At 36.2% G+C, this 12,779-nt stretch overlaps 1 protein-coding gene across 3 annotated transcripts in view; it reads left to right on the forward strand.

Annotated features, from left to right (window-relative positions):
* pkn1a (protein kinase N1a) overlaps nt 1-11,178 on the forward strand; it is a 50,261-nt gene extending 39,083 nt beyond the window's left edge. For all 3 annotated transcript variants that reach the window (XM_084401878.1, XM_084401876.1, XM_084401877.1), the window contains exons 9-22: nt 1,716-1,859; nt 2,011-2,086; nt 2,298-2,427; nt 3,300-3,387; nt 3,473-3,549; nt 3,671-3,746; nt 4,732-4,823; nt 6,044-6,220; nt 6,844-6,906; nt 6,989-7,065; nt 7,178-7,320; nt 7,401-7,508; nt 7,628-7,708; nt 8,262-11,178. In XM_084401878.1, the coding sequence (XP_084258004.1) occupies nt 1,716-1,859; nt 2,011-2,086; nt 2,298-2,427; nt 3,300-3,387; nt 3,473-3,549; nt 3,671-3,746; nt 4,732-4,823; nt 6,044-6,220; nt 6,844-6,906; nt 6,989-7,065; nt 7,178-7,320; nt 7,401-7,508; nt 7,628-7,708; nt 8,262-8,465 (1,536 nt within the window). In that variant the 3' untranslated portion in view covers nt 8,466-11,178. The remainder of the gene's footprint in view (nt 1-1,715; nt 1,860-2,010; nt 2,087-2,297; nt 2,428-3,299; nt 3,388-3,472; nt 3,550-3,670; nt 3,747-4,731; nt 4,824-6,043; nt 6,221-6,843; nt 6,907-6,988; nt 7,066-7,177; nt 7,321-7,400; nt 7,509-7,627; nt 7,709-8,261) is intronic.
* The last annotated feature ends 1,601 nt before the right edge of the window (nt 11,179-12,779 follow it).

Consider the following 12,779-nt stretch of genomic DNA (forward strand, 5'->3'; position numbering starts at 1 on the left):
TGCTGTAGCAAATTCACAAACAGTTTTCGTTCAAAAATATAGAATTATGTACCAGAAGCTATCATAACGTATAATGCTTGTGGACTTATGCATATTCTGAATAATTAGTAACATACAAAGTCGCTCTTGACCTATACACAACTAAATAATAAAGAGTTATGACTTGAAATGTTTGCTGTATACCACAATCAAAAACAGCTTATACAAAGAAAGTGAATGAACATCTGCAGAGAGTAACTTACAGTCAAAATGTAACTTTTTGTGACTGGCATTGCACATTTGGCGCTCAGCCATCATGCGTCCGTTATGTGCGCGTCTCTGTTATGTGCACGCCACAAACTGTCCGCGCACGTGCACGTCCGCTTCAGAGTTCCGCCTTTTGCGTTCCGTCAATGTTACGTTATTAGAATTTTTTTTTTTTTTTAGAAAATCGATTTTTGACATTTGCGAATCGATTCAGAATCGTCCACGTCCCGAATCGCGATTCATCTAAGAATCGATTTTTTCCCCCACCCCTAATAATATCGGTACGATTATTTGTTAATTGAAACTACATGCTGAACAAATACTGTTAAATCTCTCTGGTCAGTGTTATTATTATTAACTGAAGCTATTCAAAATAATTTTTGGCTATTGAAATAAAACTGAAATAAAATTTTGTATAAATATTGGCATCTAACTAAAAATAAGTTTAAGTACTAAAATTACTAAAACAAATAAAAAATAATGCAAATATATATATATGCATCCTGATAAAGTTCCCTTGGCCTTTGGAATTAAAATAGCCCCACATCATCACATAGCCTTCACCATACCTAGAGATTGGCATGGGGTACTTTCCATAAGATCATCTCTCAATGCAAATCAAACTAGCTATTAGGCTAACTGAAATAAAACCATGCCAGTCTCTAGGTATGGTGAAGGCTATGTGATGATGTGGGGCTATTTTAATTCCAAAGGCCAAGGGAACTTTATCAGGATGCATAGTATCCTGGATCCATGAAGTAACTGGCCTTTAAAAATAAAAATCTGCCTGCCTCTATGGGAATTTAACATAGGGGTGTACTAACTTATGCACCCTGTATTTTAAGGAAGAACATTTATTTATTTACGATGCATTATTCATTCACAAAGAAAATTGGTGTCCTTAAAGGTTGGATTTTTCCTAATTTTTTAAATTAAGGCATTAAGTTCAGTTTCCAAAAGATGATTTTTTATTCCTCTTTTTAGTCAACTTTAGCATGGGTGTCTAAACTTATGCATAGCACTGTATATATATATTTTTTTTTTATCAGTTCAAGTTTTGTCATTATAATTTTTATATAATTTTTTAATATATATATATATTATTATTATTATTATTATTATTATTATTATTATTATTATTTTTTTTTTTTTTTTTAAAACAATCAAAAATGACAAAAGCACATAACAAAATGACTAAAACTTAAACTAAACTATTGTTATCTCAAACTATTAAAAATCATTCCAGTTATTAAAATAAAGCTGAATAAAATATAAATATTTTATGAAAAACTATAATGTAAAATATAAAATAACAAAAAAGACAAAAGCACACATAAAAATGACTAAACCAAACTAAAATAAAAACCGAAAAAACTAGAGATTAAAGTTAATTCAAAATATGAATAAATACTGCAATAGTATTTAAATAATACTAAAATATTTCATTGTGTGTGTCTTTATGTGTGCAGTCCAGAGAGATGGAGATCGCTGTGTACTGGAAAGACTACCGCTCTCTGTGTGCATTGAAATTTCTCAAGTTGGAGGACTTCCTGGACAACCAGAAACACAGAGTACAACTAGAGCTAGAACCACAGGGACTGCTGTTGGCAGAGGTACGCACACAACTGCACACTCAAAAATATGTCTCTTATGTTCATAAAGGGAATCACTCTCACTGCTTATTGCATAGGTTGCTTTATAAACACACTCCAACCAAATAAAATCTTTGATGCTACTGGGCACCATGGCATCTGTCTTCCACAGGTCACCTTCTTTAACCCGGTGATTGAGAGGGTTCCACGGCTAAAACGGCAGAAGAAAGTTTTCTCCAAACAACAGGGTAAGAGATACAATTTCTCTCTATTGAAAATAAATGCATTAATCTTTTGATTAATTTATCCAAATGCACTTAAAATTGACCAGAATGGCATTTCATGTTGACTTTAATCATTGGCATGTGAATCAAATGGTGTTGAGCTCCATCTAGTGGTCAGAGATTAAACAAAGCTGTTTTCTTTTGTGTGTGTGTGTGTGTTTGCGGTCACACACAGGGAAGGCCTTCTTGCGAGCTCGGCAGATGAACGTTGATATCGGCACATGGGTGAGGTTACTGAGGAATGCCATACCAACCGTCAACAACACAGGAACCTACAGCCCGCACGCACACACTGTACAGACAGGGTAAATCACACACACATTCAGTGCACACACAATACATGTGTATTCATAGACGTAAAAATAATTAAAGCCTGTACCATCTGAGAATTGTGGATTGATCTTTCGTTAACAAAAGAGAAAAAGGCCGTCAAAATAAAAGTTTAAGACTTAAAAAAAAAAAAAACATGAATATCGGTATTGTAATTTTGTAATGTAAATTGATTCCAATAATTATTATTTTTATTTTACAGTACTTTTACAGTATTGTACTGTACTTACAGTAGTATTATTATTATTATAGTGGTTTCTCGTTTTAAATGATAATTTAATAAAAATATTTAAAATAGAATTATTATTATTATTATTATTATTCAAATATATACTACTATTATTATTATTATTATTATTATTGAATGGTTCCATAAAAACAAAAGTGCGAATGTTAACTTTTTTTTTATTTCTTTTTTTTTTTACTATGTCTAGGGAGAGTTTTTCCCTATATCCTCATTCTAAAATCTTAATCTGATATTTAATACATTTTAGTTGAACTTTTTTGTCTGTTTTCGCCCCTGATGAGTTTTCATCTCTGCTTAAATTTCCATAAAATTATCATAAAATTGGTTTTTATGTTATGTAATTTAAATCACGTTCATTTACTTGAACGATATGGAAAAGAATGGCCAGGATTTTGCATATTTAAATTTTCAGGTAAGCTATCCTATAAGTCAGCACATATAAATGCTTGCCTGATACCCAAGTCTAAATCTAAACTAGAGAGCAACTAAGCAGTGCACACTAGTATAAGTATTATACTCATGTAAAAATAAGTGTGGATCTGATCTGATAAACAAGCTGGAATGTGGGTTTTGTTGCAGTTATATGTTTGTGTGTTACAGGGAGATATCAGTGGAGAAGTTGAGTTTAGACTATGACTCACCACTGAAGGTGGACATCCGGCGAGACGTGGCGGACACAAGCACTCCCGTGAGAGACTCTCCACAACTCCTCTTTCTGTCTAGCTCCTCTCGTCTCTCTGTAACCTCTCCCCTCTCTCTGCTTTTTGGCACAGGAACGACAAGCGGCCACTGAGCCCCTCTCTGCTCCTGACCTCACCACTCCTGAGCGACAAATCAAATCACTGAACAGGTACACTCAGACACACATGCATGTGCTTAGGATATAAGGATTCTCGGCTAACCTTCCTTTTACACATAAAGCAACTCTATCTGGTGGTTCCTAAGTATGTGTGTGTTTGTGTGTGTTGCAGTAAACAGAAGAAGACCCCTTTGAGCCTGGAGGATTTCCGACTAATTGCGGTTCTTGGCAGAGGCCATTTTGGAAAGGTGATCTTCTTCGCCTTTAAAGGGATAGTTCACTTTGAAATTAATTTTTGATATGTTTTAGCTTACCTCAAGGGCATCCAAGATGTAGGTGTCTTTGTTTCCGCAGTAGTTTCAATTTTGATATTTTTAGGTCAAACCGTTCTTGTCTGTCAGTCATATAATGCAGGTCGATGGTCATTGTCTCAAAACACAAGCACAGAGTCCAAATAAAAACAATTCCCCATCGTCCAAATGAAACAATTCCCCATCATAAGTACACATTGATGGCCTAAGACACGAAACAAGCGGTTTGTGTGAGAAAACGAACAGTATTTATATAGTTTTTAGCTCTTGAAAACAGCACACGTCCAAATGGTCTGACGGCGCGGGCGGGTATAGATATATACATAGATGTCGCCTTGGCTACGGTTTCGTTCCAATGAACTGCAGTAGCGAAGGCGACATCTAGTGTATACATCTATACCCGCATAGATATATACACTAGATGTCGCTTTGCTACGGTTTCGTTCCAATGAACTGCAGTAGCCAAGGCGACATCTATGTATACATCTATACTCGCCCGCGCCGTCAGACCATTTGGACGTGTGCTGTTTTCAAGAGCTAAAAACGATATAAATACTGTTCGTTTTCTCACACAAACCGCTCGTTTCGTGTCTTAGGCCATCAATGTGTACTTATGATGGGGAATTGTTTCATTTGGACGATGGGGAATTGTTTTAATTTGGACTCTGTGCTTGTGTTTTGAGACAGTGACCATCGACCTGCATTATATGACTGACAGACAAGAACGGTTTGACCTAAAAATATCAAAATTGAAACTACTGCGGAAACAAAGACACCTACATCTTGGATGCCCTTGAGGTAAGCTAAAACATATCAAAAATTAATTTCAAAGTGAACTATCCCTTTAACCACTTCTTTTAACTGTCAACTTCACCCTAGCTCTCTTTCTATCTGAAACTATCATCATATGCGTGTCTGTTAGGTGCTGTTGGCAGAATACAAGAAGTCCGGCAGCATGTACGCCATAAAAGCCCTAAAGAAAGGAGACATTGTGGCCAGAGATGAAGTAGAAAGGTAAACAAAATACTTTTTGTTTTGAGTAGGGATGTCAATTTACATGAATTCTCATAATCGATCGTTGTTTAAATTAACGTTCATTTAATCGATTAATCGTTAACCTTAACCTCCAAAATTCAAATAGGTGTCGTTTTAAAAGCTTGGGAGCTCGGAGAATATGACCATCACTTAACACTTGCTTTTAAATTTGCTGACATATTAGAAGGGGGGTGGTGTGGCGCAATGGATAAGACACATGCCTTTGGTGTGAGAGACCCGGGTTCGAATCCACTGTGAGACACCAATGCGTCCCTGAGCAAGACACTTAACCCCTAGTTGCTCCAGAGGTGTGCGACCTCTGACATATATAGCAATTGTAAGTCGCTTTGGATAAAAGCGTCAGCTAAATGAATAAATGTAAATGTAAAAATTAGAAGTCTATTTTCATAGCATGGAAAAAATAACTGCTTTAAATTAAAATGTGATCTGTAAAATCATCGTACATGAGATAAACCTGCCATATATTGTTAAAAATGTCTCGATTAGCAGAATACAACATGCATATTTGTTTCACTTAGAGACCAAACTCTACCAAGTATGTGTGTATTATGAAAAAGCACTGCCGACTCACGTGTAAACAGTATACACGTGTTTTGCGCCACGTTTTTGTTTGTAACTTCGCTCAACATTAGTAAACCATAGTAGATCACATACCTTTATTTAGAGCAGGTGGTCTGGAATGAGCTCAAACACAAGACAATGCGTAGATCAGTGACATGACGTGCCGCTTTGCTAAAGCTATAGGACTTCCTGGATCCGATCGTTTCGTGATCATGACGCAGTGTTTTCCATCATCATTTGAAAGTTCAACCAATGGAAACGGTGGTGTGTGGGATGATGTGCACCAATTGGACACTGTTTCACAGGTGGAACGCGCTTGGATTGGTTTAATCGCTCAGATTGATGAGTCTTGATTTGAAACATGACTTGAAGACATTGATACATTTAGAATACACCACTACTGCGCGCTCGCTTCAGGTTTTTTTTTTTTCATGCTGCACTTGTTTTGACGCACGCACCTCAAAACAACACACTCTAAATATGACATTGCTTAATCGACCATCGATACATTTTATGGATTAAATTATTATCAGCAATTAATTGATCGTCGTTAGCAATCGTTAGGATCTGAGTTTTTCAGACATTTATTCTTGTTTCTCTTTCTGTCTTTCCCTCAGTTTGATGTGTGAGAAGCGCATTTTTGAGACGGTGAACAGTGCGCAACACCCCTTCCTCGTGAACCTGTTTGCATGTTTCCAGACCCCAGAACATGTGTGTTTTGTCATGGAGTACACGGCAGGCGGAGACCTGATGATGCACATACACACAGACGTCTTCACCGAGCCACGGGCTGTGTATGTTTTCTCAGGTTTTGGCTACACTGTCTGGATCAAATGTCCCCACAAGGATCAAACAACCTGAAAGCAGCTGTGTTTTTGAAAGAAGTCTCTTGTGCTCACCAACGCTGCATTTATTTGATCAAAAATACAGTAAAAACTCTAATATTCTGAAATATGATTACAATTTAAAATAGCTGTTTTCTATTTAAATAATGTTTTAAAATATAATTTATTCCTGTGATGTCAAAGCTGAATTTTCAGCATCACTACTCCAGTCTTCAGTGTCACATGATCCTTCAGAATTTGCTGCTCAAGAAACATTTATCATTATTATTATTATTATCAATGTCGTCAATGTGCTGCTTAATATTTTCATGAAAACTGATTTTTTTTATAATGTTATATTTGAAATAGAAATCTAACATTATAAATGTCTGTCAATTTTGATACATTTTAAGCATCCCTGATAAATAAAAGTAATAATTTCTTTAAAAAAAAACAACTTTATTAATTAACTTAGAAAAGGGATTTGTGTGATATTTAGATTTAAAGGTAGAGGATTGAAAATATTAACATATAAAAAAAAAGGTTTCCAGCTTTTTAGTGCCTAATTAAATTTGTGTTTGTGTGTGTTTCAGGTTCTATTCTGCTTGTGTAGTTTTAGGACTTCAATTTTTACATGACAACAAGATTGTGTACCGGTGAGTACATGTTCTGGCTGTGTCTAAATTTATTTTTTAAATGCACTGTATATAGCATATATGTTTTGTGTTTGTTCTCCAGAGATCTTAAATTGGACAACTTGCTGCTTGACACAGAGGGTTACGTAAAGATCGCCGACTTTGGATTGTGTAAAGAAGGTAAAGACTTCTCTCTCTTTCACTGTTTGTTCACGTTGATGTGCCTGGTCATGTCGATTGGGCTTGGTATGAAGCCAGGAACATTTGTCAGACATTTTTGTCTCTTTCTCAGGTATGGGTTTTGGGGACCGGACCAGTACGTTCTGTGGGACTCCAGAGTTTCTGGCTCCAGAGGTTCTAACAGACACGTCGTACACGCGGGCCGTGGACTGGTGGGGACTCGGAGTGCTTATATACGAGATGTTGGTGGGAGAGGTGAGAGATTTGAGCTTTTGAAATGTTTTGAAACGTTCATTCAGTGTTGGCATCTGTCTGATCTAAAACTGTCTTTCTAGTCCCCATTTCCAGGTGATGATGAAGAGGAGGTTTTTGACAGCATAGTGAACGATGAAGTTCGATACCCACGGTTTCTTTCCTCCGAGGCCATTGGCATCTTGAGGAGGGTAAACAGATCTTTCTTTTATTCATTTAGAGCTGCGGAGATGACCTGCTGAATCTCATGATTTTCTTCATTTAATTTGATGTAAGAATAGAGTTTGATTTTGCATATTGTTTTATACAGTTACTAAGGAGAAATCCAGAAAGACGACTGGGCTCCAGTGAGAAAGATGCAGAGGATGTTAAGAAACAACCTTTCTTCAGGGTGGGAAACATTTTTAATCTATAAAACACTGATTATTTAAAACGTGTAATGTAAGCAAATCTCAAAATAAAAATCCCTCTCTTCATACTGTACATCAGGCTTTCCCAAACAAGGGTTCGTGAGTTGATGATAATCTAATAATTAATTATATTGAATGTAAAAATTTAAGTAAATAAATTAGACTGCATGATAATCGTGATATAGTGCGATTATCAAATCAAAGGCTGAAATTGAATGAAATAACTGTATAGTCTGAGCACATTTCATTATTATAATTATCAAATATAAAAAAAAAAAAACAGTTTTACAGTCAAATTGTAATTTACAACAGTAATATTTCTGTCTTCGATTTTATAACGTGGAAACTAGTTAAAACTACTACTACTAATAATTATTAATATGATCAATAATAGAGAACTGTGAAAATGAAAATGTGAATTTTTTGGTGCTGCATTTTTTATATTCTAATTATATGCTCATAGACATACTTCTAACACAAAGTGCCACAATAAGAAAAATAACAAACATCTTGTGCTCCTCTATTTTCCCTCAGACTATGGACTGGGAGGCTCTTCTCCTCCGTAAACTCCCTCCTCCCTTCCTTCCGTCTATCGGAGGAAAAGAAGATGTCAGCAACTTTGATGAGGAATTCACAACAGAAGCGGCGAATCTCACTCCGCCTCGTGAACCGCGGGTGCTCTCGAGGAAGGATCAGGACAGCTTCCGAGACTTTGACTATGTCTCTGATCTCTGCTGAGAGCGTCTTCACTGTGACAGTGCCGTAGAGAGACATATCTGCTCCGTGACTCAGTGACGATGAGGACAAGAGTGGCCAATTTGAGTGAATTGTGAATGAGCTGGACCTGTGAACACTGTGATGGAAGAGAGAAAGCTCTGGAAAACCATTAGAAACAGGTTTAAAGGTGCACTCAATCTTTTTTTTAATGTTGTGCTTCGACTCACACTGACACCTAGTGGTTTGGATGAAGCATCACACTAGTAAGTGTTCGGTTATCAATGCAATTGTAGAAATGCATTATTCGCAGTCGGCCATGATTCATTTATTCTACTAGTGAAAGTGTCCAATAACAGGTGTGTTACTGAAATGGGTGTTGAGGTCATGTGATCTCAAAATGGCGCCCCCCATCAGAGGACCCTCTTCATGTGGAATAAAACAGCTTTTATTAGGCTACTGAAAGACTAGAGTGCTCATCCCATGTGAATGGTCATCATTTTAAACATTATTCAAAAGTCATATTTATTTCTTTAGGGCTGAAATTTAAAAAAAGAAAAGAGTGCACCGTTAAACCTGTTGAAATTGTTGGTTTGTCTTCAAGTGTCATATCTGCTTTTGGAAAATGCATATTGTCTGATCGAAGACAATCTGATGATCTATTTTAAAACTTGAAGCAAATCAATAAATGCCACACAGAAGCATCTCTGTGAACTTTTGTGAAAATACGAACAAGAGCATGTTGGAAAATGCGCTCTGTTCATTCTGACATTTAGGGAAGAAAATGATCTTTCATGACCTCTGAGGAACCAACTGGTAACATCTACAAAAATCTTTCTCAAACAATGTCCAATCAAACTAGTCTGGCTATCTCCAGACCAAGCTCAATCTTTTAAGATTGAACATTAGTCTGGGGAGTCTGCTCTGTATTTTCTACTGCCCAAGAGGCGTGATCAACGGGCATGGTTCAAATGACTCTGTACGCAATTGGGATAGTCCTTCAACCTATCAGACCAACGATCCAGGTGACGTAATTTGCCAAGAAAACTCCAGGCAGGAAACATGTCAACATCGTGCGATTTTTGCAGGTTGTGCAAAAAAACAAAACATGAAAGTGAGTGGTATTTACACCCACTCGAGCGATTTGTTTGCTAAACTAAAGTAGCCATTGAACATCGTCAAGAGGTTAAAAGGAATCGGATTGGATTAAACCCACCAATAGCGCGCCAGGTGGATAAGCCAGTTTGTGATTGGTCCCTGCAAATTTGTAACGGAAGCAGGGATAGAAGAATGTACAGGTTTCCAGCCTGAGCTACAGGGCGAAATCAAACCGCCGGCAGATCGGGCTGGGTTTACCCAGTCTACATTCAAACAGGAAGAACTGGATAATTTTCATTGACATGACGTGGACCAGGAACCCAAAGGAACTGGTTTAAGAGACGCATCTCTGCAGACACTGTGACGTTAGATGGAAAAAGAGCGTTACGTTGAGAGCAGGATTATCTAATTAGGCTAATTTAAGCTTGAACATTAATGAATGTGTACTTGCTCTTGCAGTTATACATTTGTCCATTCTGGCTATATCACACCAGAATATTCATCTTCAAGTCAAGCATATTGAGATTTAAGAGAGCAGCACGGTTTGAAGACAGCTTGGTCCCCTTCATTAAGTGCACTTTTAGTATGGCTACCTTTATGAATTTGTACAAAAACAAATAAACCTCTCATGTAAGGTTGATTTGAACAAAATGCCTTAAAGATGTTCCTGTTAGCCCTGCCCCGGGTGCCCCCTCCCCCTGCCCCCGCTCTTGTTTTTCTTGGATGCCTGAGTCTTTTTTGTATTCTCAGGCTGAGAATGGATCATGTTACACGCATGGGAGAATTGTCTTGTCTGAAAACAGCATTTACAATAGCATATGTAAAACTAGAGTATGCTCATCAAGTGTCACGTGATAAAAGAACAGATCATTTATATTCAGACCTAACAAGTTCTTTGTGGACTCGAATATTTGATCTTTTGAATGTGATTATTGTACTGGAGTAAAGGAGAAAGAATGTTTGGTTGAATATTTTCACAAGCTCCAATCATTGACTTTGTCACTGAAAGTACACCTGTAAACCTTTTTTAACATTAGTTGGATGCTATGATGAATCTGAGCAAAAGGGTATAAAACCACTTTTGTTTGAAGACTATGGACTCAATTAACAGATACTTTGTTTCTATTTCATTAATGTTTTTAAATAGATATCTTTTCAATAGAAAATGCTATCTGTTGTTTATTTTAGCTATGATGTGAATGACTGGCAACTAGTGACTGTTGTGTGTTAGTTCTGGTTTTTCACCCTTTATTACCTCAGAGCTGTTTTGATGCCTTTGAAACATTATGTGCAGTTTTTATTAGACCGTTTGTGCGAATGACACACCATGACATATCTGTTACTTGCAAGGAGCTGATGATTAAATTGTTTTTGAATTTTTTTTAAAGCATTTGATCTCACACACACACACGCACACACGGATGAAGCCAAAAAATAAAAGATACACACTGTGAAAAAATGTGTAGCAAAACTGCAGCCCTATCATGTCAAACATACATATACATGAAACACTTTTGTATCATTTAACAACATATTTCCTCCTTTGTGTCTGACTGCAGACCAATGCATGTTCTGTACAATTATACAATCCATCAAACCTATTACATGAGTTGTATTTATAAAGCTGTTGTCGAGATGATCATGTGTTTGTGTTATTGTGTTATCTATAAATTGTTTTACAGACTATCCTGAATTATACAAGGACTTTTTACTAACTTTAAATAACTTTGAGTGTTGCTGTTACCCACAGTGGCCGCTAGGGGCAAGGTTATGTTAAAGGTGAACTAAGTAACTTTTTTATCTTAACCGAACAGCTTCGGAGTCATTGGAATGGTTATATGACTGTTTTCGGGTTGAATGGTGGTCTTCTCGCACCCCTCGAGCGCCTGTGAGACGAAAAACCACCCTTGCAACTTTGGGGCCGCTGGCCGCAGCATCAGGAAGTATCGCGTGATATAAGGTCTCGCTATGTAACAAACTGCTTTACGGCACTGCACACATACAGTACCAGTCAAAAGTTTGGAAACACTACTATTTTTAATGCTTTTGAAAGAAGTCTCTTATGCTCATCAAGCCTGCAGTAAAAAAAAAAAAAAAAACCAGTAATATTATGAAATATTATTACAATTTAAAATAATGGTTCTCTTTTTTAATATACTTTAAAATGTAATTTATTTTTGTGATGCAAAGCTGAATTTTCATCAGCAAGTACTCCAGTCTTTGGTGTCTTATGATCCTTCAGAAATCATTCTAATATGCTGATTTATGATCAATGTTGGAAACAGTTGTGCTGCTTAATATTTTTTTATAACCTGAGATACTTTTTTCAGGATTATTTGATGAATAAAAAGTTAAAAAGAACTGTATTTATTTAGAATAGAAATCTTTTGTAACAATATACACTACCGTTCAAAAGTTTGGGAACAATAACTATTTTTTTATAACTAATTCAACAAGAATGCGTTAAATTGATAAAAGGTGATGGTAACGATTTATATTGTTAGAAATGTTTTTATTTTGAATAAATGCTGTTTTTATGAATAAATGCTGTTAACGTTTTACTCAATGAATCCTGAAAAAAGTATTCCAAAAAAATATATTAAACAGCACAACTGTTTCCATCATTGATAATAACTGAGTATCAAATTATCATATTAGAATGATTTCTGAAGGATCATAAGACACCAAAGACTGGAGTACTTGCTGATGAAAATTCAGCTTTGCATCACAAAAATAAATTACATTTTAAAGTATATTAAAAAAGAGAACCATTATTTTAAATTGTAATAATATTTCATAATATTACTGTTTTTTTTTTTTTTTTTTTTTTTTTTTAAACTGCAGGCTTGATGAGCATAAGAGACTTCTTGCAAAAGCATTAAAAATAGTAGTGTTTCCAAACTTTTGACTGGTACTGTATACTATCTAAACATTTATATGCTAGCCTTCTGTGTATTATACATACCTCAGTGGACATGGCTCCGTGCGTTCGCCGGGTTCTTTGAAAACAAATGCACATGACCAGCGGGAGAAGATGGGATGAGCCAACGAGTTTTAACGACAGTGTTGTCAAATATCTATTCCGAAGCTGTAGGGGGAGCTCTATAGATAAACCAGCGAGCAAAAAGCAAGAAAACAGCGAAGAAGTCGGCAAAGCTGCATAATGCAGCTTTAAAGGTAGGGTAGGTAATTTTTGGAGTGCCTAGCAATAGCAAATTAGCTTTGAAAGCATGAGATCCC

The sequence above is a fragment of the Rutilus rutilus genome (assembly GCF_951802725.1).
Source record: "Rutilus rutilus genome assembly, chromosome: 2".
Classification (NCBI taxonomy): domain Eukaryota; kingdom Metazoa; phylum Chordata; class Actinopteri; order Cypriniformes; family Leuciscidae; genus Rutilus; species Rutilus rutilus.